Source organism: Canis lupus, chromosome 6, assembly GCF_003254725.2.
Source record: "Canis lupus dingo isolate Sandy chromosome 6, ASM325472v2, whole genome shotgun sequence".
Taxonomy (NCBI): Eukaryota; Metazoa; Chordata; class Mammalia; order Carnivora; family Canidae; genus Canis; species Canis lupus.
Window position 1 is genome coordinate 69,452,114 of NC_064248.1, and position 19,797 is coordinate 69,471,910.

General features: G+C 32.8%; 1 protein-coding gene across 1 annotated transcript in view; it reads left to right on the forward strand.

The window, feature by feature from the left end:
- Positions 1–19,797, forward strand: part of PIGK (phosphatidylinositol glycan anchor biosynthesis class K) — a 107,186-nt gene that overhangs the window by 55,427 nt on the left and 31,962 nt on the right. The window contains exon 10 of the mRNA XM_025417946.3: positions 15,231–15,315. Within this exon, the coding sequence (XP_025273731.1) occupies positions 15,231–15,315 (85 nt within the window). The remainder of the gene's footprint in view (positions 1–15,230; positions 15,316–19,797) is intronic.

Here is a 19,797-nt window from a genome sequence, read left to right on the forward strand (position 1 = left end):
TTAAAAAAAAAAAAAAAAAAAATCCTGCTGATCTTTTGACTGGATTTGGATTGACTCTATAGTAATTTAATGAGTATGGATACCTTAACAATATTGAATCCTCTGACCCTTGACCATACCTCTACATTTATTAGGAATTCCTATAATTTCTCTCTGTATTATTTAATTATTTCCTGTGTAGATGTTTTCTGTACTTTTCATTAAATTTATTCCTAACTATCTTTGTTTTTGATGCTGGTTTAAGTGATATTTTAAAAATTTATTTTTCATTTGTTGCTCAACTATAAAAGTGCAATTAATTTTTATATCGACTGTATCTTGGATCTCATTGAATCTGGGTGTTGATCAAATCATACCCAGTCAAAATCCCAGCAGTCTTTTTTGTAGAGATTGACAAAATGATTCCAAAATTTATATGTAAGTAAGAACCTATTTTAGTATCTCTTATATTATATTAATTCTAGTCTCTACTTATAGTGTTTACTAGGAAATCAAATCAAAATTTAAATACACATATGCAGTAGAATCCTCTGTTGTGGAGTTGGGTAAAACAGACTGAGGATTATGAAACTTTGTGATTAAATAGTTCACTGACTATTGCTCATAGAAATTATAAAATGACTATGAAGCTTTATGAATCAGAGAGTCACCCAGATGGTTCAAGGAGTGGTTGACAGGGTTTCTCCCCACTATTCTGCATACTGGCATATTTTTTCAAAGTGATTATTTTAGTCATCAGTGTAATTCTATATTAAGTATCTTATTTGCCCACTTATTTTATATTGCTATTTATAATTGTTAGTCATTATAGTCATTCAGAAACTCATTAAATTAGAATTCGAGAGCATAAATTAGATGTGATTATTAGATTTATAAAGACAAAACTGATAATTTAATTATCCTGCTCATCAATTTGCATACATTAAAGTTTTATTGTTGCAGTTTGTTATTGTTTCAAATAATGTGTTGATCATTTCATGGACAGATTTTTTTAAGCAATTTATTTCACTACCTACAATTAAACAAAAACATCCATTGAATTGGTTTATGACTTTTAAGAAATCAATGTATGTGAATAGTATATAGCAGAATATAGTATTGTATCCTTTTGTGTAAGTAATACTTCTCTGAATATAAATTACTAAATATTATGTTTCCTAGGGATACTAATTTCCAACTAATATTTATTAATATTCAAAACTGATCAAAGCAAAGTTAATTCAAACTCTAAACATATAGGACCCAAAAAATGAAAATTGAAAAAACTCTAAAAATGTTATGGTATTATTTATAAAATAGAACATTAGAACTTAATCTATTGGATGTTTAAGGAATAAATTTTTGAATTATATGGGAAAGTAGATTGTGGGACCTTTAAGGTTTAACTCCTTGATTCTATGTTCTGTAACTCTCTTGGTCTCCTTATGAATTGTAATATTGTTGCTTTGTTCCACTAAATTAAGCTGTAGTGTCTTGAATGAGTTAAATCAACTCATTGTCTATTATCTGAATAGAGGATATTATAGCATAATAATCAAAGGCAGAGTCATTGGAATCAGCCAGTTCCTGAATTTAGAGTGTCTGCCCTTTACTAGCTATGTACTATGGACAAACCATATGACTTCTTGGATTCTCAGTTTCCTTATCTGTTAATGGGAATAATAATTTCACTACATAAGGTTATTAAGATAGTTAATTTTTATTTTCCTAAAAAAAATTTTTTATTTTCCTTATAAGGTCTTAGTTCTATGCTCAAATACAATAAAGTGCCTAATAAGTTCAACTTAGTGAGAAAGCATATTATATATACTAATAAAAACTATTGTTAGAATTCTATTTTTAATGTATTTTTGGCCATTTGCAAAAATTATCTATTCTACTTTTAGTAATCTGGTACTAGAAAGTACTTATTTTATATCTGGTAGTTTCTTATTTGGAGTACTACAAGGAATTGGGAAATTGTATTTAACCAGAAGATGGCAGTAGAATCACATGTTTGTACATATGGAACAATTTTTTTTTTTTTTTTTTTTTTTTTTTTAATGCTGAAGGTTGAAGTAGTTTGTATCTTCAAATAAATTATATTTGTTTCTTCAGACCAGTGTCAGGAGAAAAGGCTCTTGATGTTGAATTTTTAGTTTAAAAAAGAATGATAAAAATTTTTCACTATATGTGGGTTGCCTTGCTTTAATAAATGTGATAATATGGAATTAAAAAAAAAAACAAGTAAATATAGGATCTTTTTGAACTGCTGCTCTTCTGGCATATATTTAGAATATTACTAAATGCTTAATCAAGAAATTGAAGGGTCCTAAGAAATCTTAAGGTGTTTGTGAAGAGTATTTATGATTAATTAGTAATACAGATAGAGCAGTTTTCATTTATAATTTATCAGTGGGGAAAACTGAATTCAATATTTTAAAATCTGATTTATATATAACACTTTCAGGACTTTATGGTTATTTCATTGTGTTTTTATTTTACCAATAATTATCTTGTAAATATTAACTCATTGTTTAGAACTCACTCTGATAAAATAATATTAGTGTTAAACTATACAGATTTTACTGTGGGGGAAAAAAATGAACCTGGTAGGGAACCATGGCCTGAATTCTTTGCCAGCAGTATCCTTCATGACCGATATCAATTTTGGGGTATGGTTGTTAAATTTATTAGAATATTATTATTTTCTCAAGGCTCATTAATTGATAATTAGAAATTTTGTGATAATTTTTTAATAGAGCCTAACCATACCTAAAAATTGCAAGTAAAGTCATTTATGTGAGTTTTCATTTAATCAATATAATATTATTTAAAATATGGAGTTTTTTTTTTTCTTTCTTTCTTTTTCTTAGAGAGGCGTGAGTAGAGGGAATGGGAGAGAGAGACTTTTAAGCAGACTCCATGCCCAGTGTGGAGCCCAGCATGGGGCATGATCTCACAATCTGGAGATCATGACCTGAGATGAAATCAAGAGTCGGATGCTTAACTGAGCCACCCAGATGCCCCTAAAGTACCTATATATGTATATATTTTTTCCTGTATATGTAATAGATAAATTCTTATAAGGTAGCAGGTAATTAAAAAGGTTTATTTCAAAATTAATTTTCTCATAAAAATAAAGAAAAAACAAGAAATTGATAACATTTGATTTTAACTATGTCTTAGTAATATAAATAGTAATTAAGAATTTATATGAAAAAGGGAACATTGTTTCTTCATGAAACAAACATAATTTTCATTTGAGCTACAGATGATATTAATTTATCTAACATTGACTAGTTCTGTTATTTCTCCATGTTTGTTTGAGATTCTGGTATACAAACTTCTTGTCATACTCAGTGATATTCCGGACTTTGTCCCTTCTTTAATTCTATGAAATTGTCACATATTATTCTGAAAGTACTTACACTAAAAAAACCCCACATATTGTTATGGAATGCTTTTTTTCAGTAAGATTGATCAACCTCATTTTAACTTCAATATTAAGGGTCTTTCTCCCTCATCTCATGGGATCAGCTTCTAATGTTAATTGATGTTTTCTAGTATGATTTCTCAAAAGTGAAAAGCAAATGAAAATTAATGAAATAGGGGATTTTGAGGGATTTGATCCTAGAATATGTAAATTTGTCACCTGCAAGTAAGTGTGGATGCTGGCTGAGAATTAGTTTGCATCATACTGAGCTGTAGTGGACCTAGCTTAATGGATCTGAACAGTCAGAGATTCAGATACTTGGTAAGCAGTTAAAACTGGGTTGTTTTAAATTAGTATATTAATCTTTTAAATGTTTATTCTTATACCAAATATATGTATATTAAGCATATGTATGTTGAGAAATGGAGTAAGAGCATCGTATTTTACATTTCTGTTAGGTGATTTAAGGACTACGTGCTGTAGGACGATGTTTTGCACTTTTGCTCTAAGATACTGAGACAGGTAATAGTGAGCTCTATGTTGAGACATAAATTATGAATATATGCATTCTGTGGCCTAGAAATACTACCTTCAGTGTCTGTTGCTTGCAATACAAGGAGTTATAACTGCTCTAATTACTTTGCATAAACATGATGTAGACATTTAAATCTTGTATCTAATGATAGGGAAAGCTCTAACTTACCCTTAAAAAATAGTTTAAAAAATAACTAATGTTCATAATGATTTCTCTTTAGTATGCTAAAACACTGTAGTATGTCTTCTAAGTCATAGAAAATGATTAAAATATATCTCGTATCATTTTAGGTTATGGGTGGGGTTTTTTGTATCTAGTTTGTTGAAAATTAGACATAATACAACTGAGTATTGCCCAAAATAGGTAACTTCTAGTAGTAAAGAGTACATCAAAGTTGCCAAAGAGTTGGCTCTGAATATGAGAAATCCCATTTTTACCTTAGATGTAAAAACACAACTTGAATTTAATGGCCTTTGGCATTCATAGTTTGAAATTTCATCAGAAGGAAACATTTCTCAATAAAAGAATACCCTGTAATATTCAGAATTAGATACATTTCACTTTCCCCAGAATAAGAAATGAATATAAATGAGTTAGAGAGGTGGTTTGAAGTTAATAATAAAGAACAATCAATTGACTTGAGTTGCAGAATTGTTGCTGACTAGTTTTTTTTAAAAAAACTCTTCTGTTATAAAATATCAAGATGCTTGGGGAAATTACAAAAAAAAAAAAAAAAGACACTTTTAAATACATATCTGAGCTGCAAAGAAAGTAGTTGCATGGAAACAATACCAAGGTGTGATGGATGGCATTTCTGGCTTTTCCCAGATTGAGCTAGAACCGGTGGCATCCTCTTATTGAGTAAAGTGCTCTACTGGTTTAGTTTTATATATAATGTTTCTAGGTAGTTGCAGTTGGTATTCCAAGCATGCACCTTCCCTAGGCATTTGGCAACAAGTTCAGCGGATTGTCTAGGCCTACTTGACTTATTATAAATAGTATCAATGAGTTGGGTCCCGGTCCATGATGTGTCCAAGACACCTTAATCCATACATGCCTTTACCAGGAACCATGCTTTATCTTGCTTGCAGCCCCTTTTATCTCTGAGGCAGAAAGTATTTCTAGGAACCCATTGCTGAACAGTGGCTCCCAATAGCTCCACTTTCCTCAGTGATAGGAAAGTCTGTAGGAGGAATACATTTAAGGAGCTAAAACACAAGGGGTAAGTAAACGTGGAAGATGAGGCTCCCGGAAATGATAACTCCTGATATGGAAATCTAGAGTTTTGAGTTAGAATGGGTTTCTGTGAAGGTCAGGACAAAAAGCTGTGGGTCCATTTGTGGGTAGTTAGGCTTAAGAAAATAACTCAGCTTAAAGTTGATTACCCAGCTAAACTGTGGTTAAAGAATGAAAAAAAATAACATTTTCAAACATACAAAAGCTGAGAGTATATTGAATCAATACACCTTACTTAAACAACATCTAAAGTCGATGTACTTCTTGAAGAGGGTAAGGGAGCTGGAAAAGAGGTCTGAGTGGAAGGAAGGATGCTGAGCTCTTTAATTAGTAAAAATGGTAGGAAATTTAACAAAAATCGAGTATGTTTTATAATTATGATGGTAATGATGATGATAATTGCGGAAGTTAAAGCACTAATATATTTAATGACAATAATATATAAGAAGGAGAGGAGGAGGGCAGCCCGGGTAGCTCAGCAGTTTAGCGCCACCTTCAGCCCAGGACGTGATCCTGGAGATCCGGGATCGAGTCCCACTTCGGGCTCCCTGCATGGAGCCTGCTTCTCCCTCTGCCTGTGTCTCTGCCTCCCTCTCTCTCTCTGTGTCTGTCATAAATAAATAAAATATTAAAAAAAAAAGAAGAAGAAGAAGAGGAAATGTTGGGCTTTAAAGTATTCTGAGATTTTTTTGAGGGGGGAAGAGTAGTAAGTTTTAATAGTTTTAGACAGTAAAGTATGTATGCATTTTACTTTGAGATTGACAAATTAAAAGAGATTGACAAATTAATAGAAATAGAGGAAATAGAAATATTACAGGAGAAAAATGGAATTAAAAAAATGAGGCTGCAAAGAAGTGAAGGTGAAGCAAGAAAAGACAATAGAAGTTATGAAGTAAGGGGACAATTATAATTATGTTGCTTGTAAGAATACATTTAAATAAATTTTATTTAAAGACAGAGATCATCAATATTTAGGATAAAAAGAAATCTAACTGCAGACATAACACATAATGAATGACATTAAATAGCTGAGAATAAAAGGATCACCAGGCAACTGCTAACCAAAAAAAGTTTATAGGGGCTGTATTGGTATCAGACAAATAGACTTAAGGAAAGGCATTAGCAAGCATGAAGAAGGTTAAAAGTCTGGCTCGTTAGGAAGTCTAGAGGCATGAAAACTTTCAATTACCTAGTAGCAGAACTACAATATATTTTAATTTACATCCTTAAGAGTTTGATCAATTCACCATTGTAGAGGAAGATTTCAACATCATAGTATCAGAAACTGTTAAAAGATCTTCCCAAATGTTTTTAAAGATACAAACAACATGATTAATAAGCTTGATCTATAGATTCAGCAATTAGAGAGTAAACATTCTTCACAAGCCCAAATGTAATATTTTTAAAAAATGACCCATAGTAGGCCAAAAAAAGCACATCTTAAAAACAGTAAAGTGTTAGAATTCTTATGGGATATTTTTTTTTGGATCACCATATCATTGTTAGAAAAAATACAAAAAATAAAAAATGTTTAAAAAATAGTATCTGTGGGAGTTCTAAAACACACTTTGAGTAATTCTTAGAGTAAATATATCAATGGAAATTTTAAAAACACTTAGAAATGAGTATAGGGCACCTGGGTGGCTCAGTGGTTGAGCATCTGCCTTTGGCTTGGGGCGTGATCCTGGGGTCCTGGGATCGAGTCCCACATCAGGCTCCCTACAGGGAGCCTGCTTCTCCCCCTGCCTATGTCTCTGCCTCTCTCTGTGTCTTCATGAATAAATAAATAAAAATTTAAAAAAATAAATGAATAATTATGAAAACATTAAACATGAAGAGTAGTAGGATACAGTTTCTGATTCTGGTTAGGATAAAATAATTTAATTTACAACAGGCATATGTGATCTCACCAAGAACAATTAGAAAAACTAGACAAAAATAATATTTTTAAAGACATCAGAGAAGTGCAGAAGCAATGAGGACCACGAAACCAAAAATCCAGATTTGGGAAAACTTCTCAGAGGTGAGCTAAAAATCCATAGCCACTTTGCAGTGGGTTAATTTACTGATTCTGGGAGTAGCAAAGTTGGAAATCTGAGTTTGATCCAGGAAGTAGGTCATTGCTTGTGGGTAGAGAGAAATCAGCAAAATTTTTGGTAATTGTGTGAGGTGGAGTAACACAGTTGTCACTCAATCACAAAACCAGTTTCCCTTTCAAAATATTTGCCAAATTCTGAAACTAAAGGAAGGCTAACTGCTAAGCAGGAAACCTCTGAAAACCAGAGCTCAATTTACTAGTCTTGTAATTCTGAGGAGATAAAGGTGGACCAAGAAGTGATCTAGAACTTGGAGTTAGTAAATGAGAACCTTACAAGTTCCCGTTAAACCATGTTTTTATTTTTATTTTATTTTTTCCATGTTTTTAATATTTTTAATATGTTCAAGGAAAAGGAAAAAATTCTTGAAAACAAATGAAAAGATAGGGAAATACCAGAGAATATGAATATATCTAAAACAGTGAAATGAACATTCTCAAATTGAAAATGTAGTATTTGAACTAAAGAACTCAATGAATGGCTTGATATCAAATTGGATGGTCACAAAACAGGATTAGTGTACTTGAGGACAATTCAATAGAAAATCTCCAAACTGAAGCAGAGAAAGAAACAAACAGAAAAGAATAAGAAACAGTAGATTCAGTAAAACAGTTTAACATGTATAAAGTATCTTAAACTAGACTAAAGATTGAAAATAGAGAAGAACCAATAGTTAAAGAGATAATGAGCAAAACTAAGGAAATACATCAAAATACATAGAGTTAACTCTGCTGACCCTAAGCTAGGTGAACCACAACTTGGCACGTCATAGAATGCTGAAAAAATATAGAGAAAAATCTTTAAAGTCCACCAGAGAAGAAAAGACATGTTACCTTTAATACTAACCTAAACAGTGGAAACCAAAAACAATAAAATAACATGTTTAAAGTGCTGGAAGGAAGAAAACTTGTAATCTATAATTCCATACACAACAAAAATATCTTCTCAAAATGAAGGTGAAATAAGATGTTTTCAGACAGATAAAACAGGATTTGTTGCCAATGCACCTGCACTAAAATAAAAATAAGTGGAGTTCTTCAAGCCAGAAATAAAATGATCTTAAAGGGAAACACAGAAATTCAGTAAGGAGTAAAGAGAAACGGAATAGGTAAGTATATCATTTAATATAATCACATATTGATGAGACCCCTCCCCAAAAAGATCTCATTCAGTTTAAAAAAAATGTTTGTAGAATTAAAATATATAACGACAATAATGTAGAAGACAAATGGATAAATAGAAATGTAAAATACTATTCTCCTTGGAGAAATGGTAAACATAATCAGTTTGATTAGACTAACAAGTCAAAGTTAGGTGTTCTAATGTCCAAAGTAACCACTATAACGGTAAATATATGTATCACTACCATGTTAAAAGAGGAAAAAAGGATTAATATGATATTTGGTTACCTCAGAAGGAGAAAAGGAAGGAAAAAGGAACATCAAATAGATGGGAAATAGAAAATAGATAATAGTTCTAAATCCAGGTATATCAGTTATATTAAATATAATTAGACCAAATACCTCATTTTAAAAAATAGGTGGTCATACTAAGTTATGACCTAGCAAATCCATCTTCTTTTTTTTCTTTTTTTTTTTTTTTTTTATTTATTTATGATAGTCACAGAGAGAGAGAGAGAGGCGCAGAGACATAGGCAGAGGGAGAAGCAGGCTCCATGCACCGGGAGCCTGATGTGGGACTCGATCCCGGGTCTCCAGGATCACGCCCCGGGCCAAAGGCAGGTGCCAAACCGCTGCGCCATCCAGGGATCCCGCAAATCCATCTTCTAAATAATTATTCTAGAACAAGAGTTGACAAACTTCTCCTAAAGGACCAGATAGTAAGTATATTAACCTTCGTAGGTCATATAGTCTTGTTTGCAAATGCTCTGCTGTTACAGTGCAAAAGCAGTCACAGATAATGCATTATCAGATGAATGTCTATGTCCAAATAAAAATTTGTGTATACTAAAGCCTGAATTTTATGTTTCATTTGTCATGAAATATTTTTTTATTAATTTTTGCAACTATTAAAATATGTACAAACCATTCTTTGCTCATAGGACATACAGGAACAAGTAACATGCCAGATTTGGCCTGTGGGCTATAGTTTGCTCCTGTTACAGAACATCTCTTGCACATGTTGACGAGAGAGTCTGAAATAATATTTATTGTAACTTTTTTTTTTTTTTTTTTTAGATTTTATTTATTTGAGAGCCAGAGAGTATGTGTGAGAGAGAGAGAGAGAGCAAGCAAGCACTACTAGGGGGGAGGGGTAGGAGGAGCAGACTCCTTGCTGATCAGGGAGAGTCCCATGTGAGACTGGATCCCAGGACCCTAGGATCATGACCTGAGCTGAAGGCAGTCGCTTAACCAACTAAGCCACCCAGGCACCCTGCAACATTATTTCTAATAATAAATAATTGGAAGCAGATGTCCATTAGTATTGAAATATACAAATAAAGTGGAGCATTTTCGTATTATACCATACAGGTTTTAACAGAAACAAACTAGGTTGGTAATCATGTTGATGTACTTGGATCTCAAAAACATAATATTAAGTGAAAAAAGCAAGTGGCTCAATTATACGTGGAGTATAATTTATTAATGAAACTATAGAATTTCTACATACTTCTCATGTATACATAGATATGTATCTAGTAGCAAAATAAAATGGCTAGAATAATACACATAAAATTGTAGTTGTATGTACCTAATAGAGTGCCTATTGCAGGGTAAGTGCTTAATAATTTTGACAGGTTTTCCTCTGACCACCTCCACCACTACTATTTTATAATTGCTTTTGACTCTACAAAGGTAATTTCTTATATATACAAGCTAGCTGATTTTGTGAACTTTTGGTAAGCCTGCCTACAACTACTAGACAGGAGGTTACTCCTGAAGTCCCTCAGTGAAAGCTAAAGCTTGGTTTTCAGAAATTTTGTTAGAACCGCTTGACTGAGTTTGCACAGGAGGTATTCTTTCTAACGGGCGTGTGCATTTTTATACTGTACTGCAAGCTGACAGAAAGTAAGGTGCATTTCAGCCACTGGGCCATAAGTTAATATAACTTCATCCTCTTGGGAGTTAACTCTCTGTTTTGTATCTCACATTATATCTCTTTCCCCTGGTTCATCTTCTTCCTTGTGCTATTTCAAAGTAAGTAGTAGTCAAGGTTCTGTTTTAATATCTTCTTTCACAAGTTTTTAGTTTGATAATTATAAGAATGATGATGCTGCAAGTTTGGAGGGGATCTCATTTCAAGGAAAAGGATGCATTAGACAGTCACCTCGTATAACCAGTATTCACAAAAATAAATTGCAGTGACTCTTGGGACCTTTCTGGAGTTGTAATAGCACTTTGTGTTTGTCGAGTACGTTTGAGCTTTTCTCCCTTAGAGTGTCTTTAAACTCTCATAATGTCGTAAGGCCCAGGTTTGTCATGTGTATCTTGTACAACAATACGTGTTGTCAATTACATGAATGCTTGGGCATTTTGAAAAATACAATTTATGAGTAGAAATTTTTCCATCTTTTTTTAAAAAAACAAGATTGTATTAAGAATTAATTTGCGGGATGTCTGAGTGGCTCAGTTGGTTAAGTGTCTACCTTCGGCTCAGGTCATGATCCCAGGGCCCTGATTTTAAGTTCCTCATTGGGCTCCCTGCTCAGCAGTGAGTCTGTTTTTCCCTCTCCATCCCTGCTGCTCGTGCTTGCACTCTCTTTCTCTCTCTTACCCTCTAAGATAAATAAAATCTTTTAAAAAAAGAAATTGATTTAGTTTTTCTATATACTTCAGTTTCAAGTAATGACTTTGAGTTATCATGTTCAAGAGGCAACACAAACTTTGGCTAGCTTCCTGTTTTTGATACATTTTGAGAATTTCTTCTTAGTTTTCTTTTTTTGGATTACCCAAGGTGATGTGTCTTGAATTATTTATTGATCTTCTTAATTTAAAAAAAATTATTTATTTATTTGAGAGACAGAGCATGCACAAGCAAGAAGGAGAGAGGGAGAAGCAGTCTTCCCACTGAGCAGGGAGCCAGATGGCTCAATCCCAGAACCTTGGATCATGACCTGAGGCCAAAGGCAGATGCTTTAACCTACTGAGCCATCCAGACACCCCTTGATCTTCTTAATTTTTAGTTTGACTTGACATAGCACGGTGTCTCTGCTTTCTTCTTTGTTCTTGGCCGTATTTCTAGTGTTTGAAAAGGTGCCTTGGTGTTCTGCTCACAGTAAACTTTGTCATTTTATGCACAAATAATCTAATCTCAATATGGTGATAAAGAATTAAAATCAGAGATGGTCTCGTATTAGGACACAGTAAGTAATTTTACAGTGCTATTTCAGGAGTGCTTGGATAGCACAGAAAGATTTTTGAGGGCATCAGTGACAGAATAAAAGAACACAAGAGATGAGGGTTGTAAAGACTTTGTAGGTGTTGGAATTTTACCAGTAGTATTTTATTTAGTATGCAGAGGATTTGCATAATATTTCAATTTGAGAAGGTAGCATCACTATATTGGACCCAAAACCCTTTTATAATATAAACAAATTCCATTTACTATGGTTTTCTACAAAAGCACAGTTAAAAAAAAATAGTTAAGTAAAAAAAGGAATATACAGCTTTTTCCATGCAGAAATTATTCCCTTGTTATTTAGTTAAATTTTAGTGAAGGATCTTGGAAAAAGATAATAGATATTATAGATACCATCTATAAATAACATCTTTTAGGAGGGACTCAAAGTATTAAATAAAAGAAATATTAGGATGGCTTTAAGAAAGACAACCTTACCCTTTTGCAAGAGAAAATTTCCCAGTTTCCTTAGGATGGCAGCCATATAAATTAGCATTTGTAGTTTTCTTACTTTCTGAATTAGACTAATGGCATGAACTACTTGATCAACAGCCTGATTTGGGAGATGAGGCTTAGAAAGTGGGGAAAGCACTCATTCTGCAAGAATGGAAATACCTTACAAGAAGTGGGGGGGGAGGTGTCCTTTGGAGGCTTGGTGGTGAAAGGAAAGAAAGAAGCAGCTGAAGATTAGAGTCCAAAGGAAATAAGATAAATTTTTTAAAAAGATAAATTCTGTTTGCACCACCTGTACCACAAAAAGTATCATTTATTAGTCTATACTTCACCATTGCCACAGAGGAGGGTGCTCTTGAACTGAGAATCCTTAATAAAGCCAAATTATCTCTCTTTTCCTCATCACAGGGTAACTTGCTATTGCTGATTCTGGAGCAACCCAATACAAATAATCTTTAACGTAAAAAGAAGCCAGGATCTGCATAAAGTTGCTGCTATAAGAAAACAAAATTTAAATAACACCTTCTTCACACACACACACACTTCATAATGCAATTGCATTATGAAGGATGCTATGAATCAGAGTTCCAAAACTCAACAATTGAAATGGACAAACAAAAAGATGTATGAAACAGGAGCTGATTGAAGTCTGGAAGGAAATTGACAGAAAAAGACAAAAATCATTTCAGAAATGAAAACTAAATTACAAGGTACCCAAGGGAAGATAGATATTACCAAAAGTTCAATAAGACACATAAAGAATAGAAATGAAAAAGTCAAGAAAATGAAACTGAAATAAGAGAGCTGAAAGGATCAGAGAAAGAGTGATGGAGAAAATCCAATATATTTAGTTCAAGAACTCAAACTAGAAAAACAGGGGATCCCTGGGTGGCGCAGCGGTTTGGCGCCTGCCTTTGGCCCAGGGCACGATCCTGGAGACCCGGGATCGAGTCCCACGTCAGGCTCCCGGTGCATGGAGCCTGCTTCTCCCTCTGCCTATGTCTCTACCTCTCTCTCTCTCTGTGACTATCATAAATAAATAAATAAAAAAATTTAAAATAAAAAAAAAAAAAAAAAAAAAAAACAAACTAGAAAAACAAATGGAAAATGGACAGATATAACGTTTAAAATTATAAAACTTTTCTGAAATAAAAGGAGATCTTCATCTCCATATTGAAAGGAGTCCTGTATGCCTGGGAGAATTAATCTAGAACAACTAACTTACCTATCTATATCTGAGTATTAGAAGTTAAAAGGATAAAGAGACCACCCAAGCCTCCAAGCCAAAACATAAAAATAAGTATAAAATTTAAAATATATTAAAAATGAAAATAATTAAATGGAAAGGAAGTCAGCTTTGATACTTCTAGCAACATATAAAGTAAGAATGACAGACATTTTTAAGAAATTCAAAATGAGAAATAATTGTAATTGATTGTGAAAACACTGAATAAGTAAAAACTTCTAAGTCCATAGTGATAAGTCATACAAAGATTACTTGTGAATTGTACTTTGAGTGACTTTTAAAAAATGTCCTGCAGTTATTAAAATTTTCATACCTACCCTTGGTTGATACATGCTAAACTGTTAAGATGTGAACTGTTGTGATATCTGCAACTTACTTTTCAAGTGTTTCAGAAAAAAATAAAACAACAACAAAAAGAAACTATAGAGATGTGTCTGGAATTTTCATACTAACTATTTGATACTTTTAAAAAGTCACTCAAGGGGTGCCTGCCTGGGTGGCTTAGTTGGTTAAGCATCCATCCAACTCTTTGTTTCAGTTCAGGTCTTGATCTCAGGGTTGTGAGATGGAGCTCCGCTTCACGCTTCACACTGGGTATAGAGCCTACTTTAAAAAACCATCTGTTCTCCCCACATTTGTCCTTGACAACCATAATTCTGCTTTCTGGCCCTATAAAGCAATGTTTTGAGTCGACTTTTTTTCATCATGAGTGAATCTTCAAAATTCCCCCAAATTAATTAATTTTATACTAATTCTGCAAGACCTACACAAGCTTTTACCTAGTTAAGAGGCTGTTTAAGCTCTTAACTAATTGTGTCCTTGTTTATCTGCCTTTTTCTCGAGAGAGATTCCACATTTCTCATCAAATTCCTTAACCGCAGCCCTAAAGACTCAGACCAGTCTGGTTTGTTTATTTTTCAAGACAAATCAAGGTTTCAATTTTTAAAATCTAATTTTTGTTGGTAGGTTGCTGTGTAGTTTACAGAAAAAATGGGTAAAGGAGGCTTAAATATGTTTAGGTCTTACTGTTTTGAAATATAATGATTTCTTATTTCAAATAGGGTCAATAATTTTTTTAAAACATTTTTTCTAATTCTCATTTGGGGAGATTTTATTCTTTTGTCTATTTTAAACTCTATTAAGTCTGTATTATGTCAACTCTGCATCTCGTTAATGTAGATATTAAAATATTTTTTATATAAAATAGTCTCTCAGTTACTGTTGTCTTCATTTTATTCATATATTCATTTAGCAAACATTTATTGAGTATTATATAGTAAACATTGCATATACAAGAAAGAATAAGACATGGTTTTTGTCTTGAGGGAGGTGAAAAATATATCTAGACAGGTCTAAATAATTATATTTGAAAGAAGAGTGAATAAAGAAGATTGGTGGTTGGTCCAAACAGGAAACAGAATGGGGAGCATCAGAGAGGCACAGAGCTGCAAGGCACACTGGCAGGTGGCCAGTAGTTGGATGTGGCTGAAACAGTAGACTGGTACCCAGAGAAGAAGTTGCTAGAGATGGAGGTTGAATGTGGTTGGAGCCAGGTTTTGAAGACCTTTAAATACTATGTTGAAAAGTACACCCTATAAACAGGGAATTCTTAAATATTTTTAAGTCTCAGAGTGAAAGAATCTGAGAATATCAGATGATATTAGCCAATCTTATTACATCGTAATTAAATGCATTCTGAATGTACTTATAGCTGTGTCATTTAAAATGATCACTAGGTCGTTTTCCATAGATTTTACTAAATACTGATTATTTCAGAAACATTAAATATAGATTTTTAATAGTTTTAATGTTTGGCATATTTAAATATTGGCCATATTTTAAAATAGCATTTACTTTAGCTGTGTGTTTTTTAATTCCTTTTTTTTTCAGCTATAAGAAAGACCGGATGGATGAGGAACTAATGGAACCTCTGAAATATGCTGAACAACTTCCTGTAGCTCAGATAATACACCAGGTTTGCTTTCCATTTTATTCTTTTGAAAGAAACAAGATATTTAATCTTTGGGAAGTAATTGCCTTTGTAAGGTTTTTCAAAATCAATGTGGTATAGCTGAAAGGCATTCCAAGCCATCTATCCATATTTAGACTCCACCTATTACTGCTGGAAGTCTCATTCAAAGCACAATATTAAAAGGCTACTTGCTGTGTATAGTGGAATTCTTACTTATATAAAATACAGGGTAAAATCAGAATTATCTTTTGTTCATTACTTAACAACAAGACTTAATTTCAGAAAACTTTGATTTGAACCGCTGTAGCACTTGTTAGTGACAAGGAAAAGAGCTGAGAAATTGTCATTTGGTATAATTTTTTTGAGTAGCTAAAATAAGAAAACAATCTTTCCTTACTTCCTTCATCCTACTCCATTATCAACCCTTATAAAGTGTAATTCTAAATGTCATGTGGGCAGGGTTTTTTGTTTTTTCCATTTCCAATTATAATGATTCTATCATCCCTTCTGCATAACTGTAGTATTAGAGAAGACAGGAAGACAGTGTGGTAGGTATTTCAACTAAGATTTTATAGTGTGATTTTGAAGAATATAAAGTCTGGCTCTGCCCTGGCCAGAATCTGAGAATTTTAAATGGTCTGCTGATAAAAGAGTCATGGCCTTCAGAACTACTAGATTTTTTCAAAATCTGTAGATTATAGAAAATATAAAAAGCCCTTAAATATCAAAATACGTCAGAATCTTAGTGACTGTTAATTATTATTATGAGTCTTTCCTTACGTCTTTGTCAACCAAAAGAATTTTCGTTTCGCTAATTTGGTTAGAAGAAGTTCTGGTTTGAGAGCTTATTAAAAGAAACAGGCTTTTTAAATTTAAAATGTTGGCTATCTAGATCTTTTCATTGACATTAAAATCTAATATGAAATCCTATGAGAAATTACATATATATGTATATTATATATATATATATGTATATATATTTCATTCATTCATTCATTCATTCATTCAACCAGAAATTTGCTGCTTTGGGAAGCCTATCTGTGTTTGGTAATCAGGTCCGGTCTGTATGTCAGGAATTCCCTGGTGTTGTCAGAGCTTAAATGACCTAACAGCCTGCAAATGTCACATTTAAAATTCTGTCTTCATGCCTGGCTCTCAGCATAAATGAATTAAACAGCAGAGCTGGCAGCAAGTCAATATGTTCTTAACAGTAAGAGTGAGCAACGAAACAGTTTGTGGTTTGTTCAGAATAGGTAAATAGAATCTGCCCGGAGCAGTTCACCTGGAATAAAATCTGAAACAGGAAACAAGAATTAACCTTTAGGATGGTTGACCAGACGAAATGTCAGTCATATTTTTGTAGCATGAAGGAACCAGTAAACTACGCTTTACGGAACAGCCGCATTTCACTATTATACACTGTATGAATTCACAGATGAAAACTTTTGACCCGGGAAAAAGTTTATTTTGATATCTTTGGCAGCATAAGAAGCTGTATTGATTTTAACACTGAATTATAACATTATAACGAAAATTGTATAGTACCTGAAGTTACAAAATCCCAATTTTTAAGAAATTTGCAGGGTGCAGATGTATTTTCTTTTATTTTTCTTGAATAAAATTAATTCTGTTCTCAAGAGGTAATCAGGAAAGGGCATTTTTAAACCAGGCTTATTTATTCTTCTTGTTATTTCCTTTTACTGACAGTCCTACAACTTTGGGACTGTTACTATTACCTGTCCAAGTGGTCGTTAAGAAATATAGGAGTTATGTTGCTAGAAGTTCACTTATAAGTGAATTACTTGAAAACAGTTTTTTCCTCTAAGAAAATAGTAATACATGTGATAATTAGGCTCAGCCAATGTCTCAAAAGCTTTTTAATCTGTAATATCCAAATTATAGCATAATTGTCATATATATGTAACCTCCACCTGTTACTGTTTCTATACTATACTAAAATAACCATTTTCCCATAGAAAATAGTTGATACAGTATATATGACTTTTTAGAAGCCGTAATTCAGTAGAACAAATATATTTTTTCTATATTTTCTTAAAATTGGATTGATTTTCTCATCAACCAACCTCTTTCCTTTACTCTTGACTAATGATAGAAAGTTTAATCTAGGCACTTACACTCTAGATTTTTTCCCTCTTCTACTCCTTCTTGGGATGATGGAATCACAGTTTAGGTAACAGGGTTGGTTGATATGGCTTCACTGGGAGATTCAAAGTGTACCTATTGAGATATACTGTTATATTGTGTTGTTTGGGATCAGCATCAGTCTTTTCTAGTAATCACTGAGATGGTTAGTGTCCACAGCACACCTGTAATACTTAATATACAACCTCTGCACATGGCTAGAGCACTAGCAAATTTAGAGAAAGAAATCAGGGTTGACAGTGGCAAAGACCAGCTCTTTATTTGTTGTCATTCCTTATCTATCTTTTTTTTATCCCTCTTGCTGTCTTTCTCACTTTCCTTTCTTACTCTTTCCCCTATATTTCCTTCTGTTTGAGTCCTGTAAGCTAGAATTATATAAGCTCTTCCCAAATGTTGGTGAATTTTGTTAGTATTTTCATTGGAAAGTGCATTTATTTATTTATTTTAAGATTTGATTTATTTATTCATGAGAGACAAAGAGATAGGGGCAGAGACAGATGCAAAGGAGAGAAGCAGACCCATGCAGGGTGCCCGATATGGGATTTGATCCCAGGACTGTGGGATTACTACCCGAGCGGAAGGCAGATAGATACTCAACCACTGAACCACCCAGGGATCCCTGGAAAAGTACATTTAAATGCAGTATCTGTTACATAGTGGATACTGGACAAGTATGATGATTATTGATTGTTGACCTTAAGGATCTTTAACATGCTAAACAGCTAAGAGAGTTAAAGGATCTCCAAAGATCATCCAGAGATTGTTGACAACTATTCATGATTTTCACATTCCTTTCATAGCCAACAATGGTAGTATTAATTAAACATTTTTGAGTACATATGCAAATTGTAGCATTCATTATATTAACAATTTAGGCAATCTAGTGTCCTACAACAAAATTTAAAAAGTACAAATCATAGGAAAGTGTAAATTGGAATTACTGATATAAGGAACATTACTATATAGGAAACTACAACTATCTTTTTAAGGATTTATGAAGTTTTTTAGGACTTAAAATATTATGAAGAAATAGAAAAACACATACAAAGAAAGTAGTTTGGTTAACTTTGTATGCTTATATTGGTAATTTCTCTTTAAAGGTGATTATTTGGGGAAAAAATTAAGTTGATTTATTTGGGGCACCTGGATGGCTCAGTCAGTTAAGCATCTGCCTTTGGCTCAGGTTGTGATCCCAGGGTCATGAGATAGAGCCCTATGCCCTCTCCCTTTACCCCTCCCCTTGCACTAAATATACAGAAAGAAATAATAAAATAAAATATCTAAGCCTGTACATTTAGATATACAAAATGACACTAATAGAAAAATGTAGGTAAGTCTCATGTACAGAATACACAGATCATCTTGTTACCCTAGAAACCTCAGAATGTATATGGATTATACAAATGATAAAGGTCATATCACAGACCAGTGGCAAAATAAAGAACTATTTAATAAATGATGCTAGGACAATTGATTATTTTTTGGGAGGACTAGATTCTTGCTTTATTACACATGGAAAAAGTAAATTCTAATTGGATTATTTATCAATACAAAAAAATTGAAAACATCAAAATAATGAGAAAGTATGTTGGTAAATATTTGTAAGTAAGGACTTTCTAAGCATGGAAAACTGAAGGAAAATGGACATATTTGACTTAGTAAAATGTAAAAGTTAAGACTATCACAATGAAAAGACAAATATCAAGGTGGAAAAATTTTTCCTCACAGAATTAACATCTTTAAATATCACTTTAATAAAGTAATGAAAAAATCTAACCCTCTGATACAAAAGAAGCAAAGAGCTTATACAGACATGCTTCAGAAGTTTATTTCAACTTCAAAATAGCTAGTAAACTGATGAAAACATGTTAATATTTAATATTCATCAATACTCTAAGAATTGTTCATTTCAACCATAAAGTACCACTTTTAAAAAAATCCCTTAGGTCAGCAAAGATGTGAAGAGTAGTAATACTCAGTAATGACAAAGCATACACACTACTGTAGAGGAGTGTACATTAGCACAGATCAAGGACAATATGGTAATTTGTACCAAAATTTGTAAATATGTTTATGACTTATGTTTAAATCATCACATGGTCAGTTGAATACACATGGTTTATTCTTCTTCCTGAAAAACTCTACTAAAGTGATAGTAAAGACATAAAAATATATAAACTCCAAAAGACAAAATGTGAGAGGAGAGAATAACAGACAAGAGGCAGTAAAAATTGAAAGAAGAAATGTAGTTGAACAAATGGTGACCAACTTAGCAGAGTGGAAAAGCTGAGCCCTAACTTCCATCATGGGGAAGACCTGTAA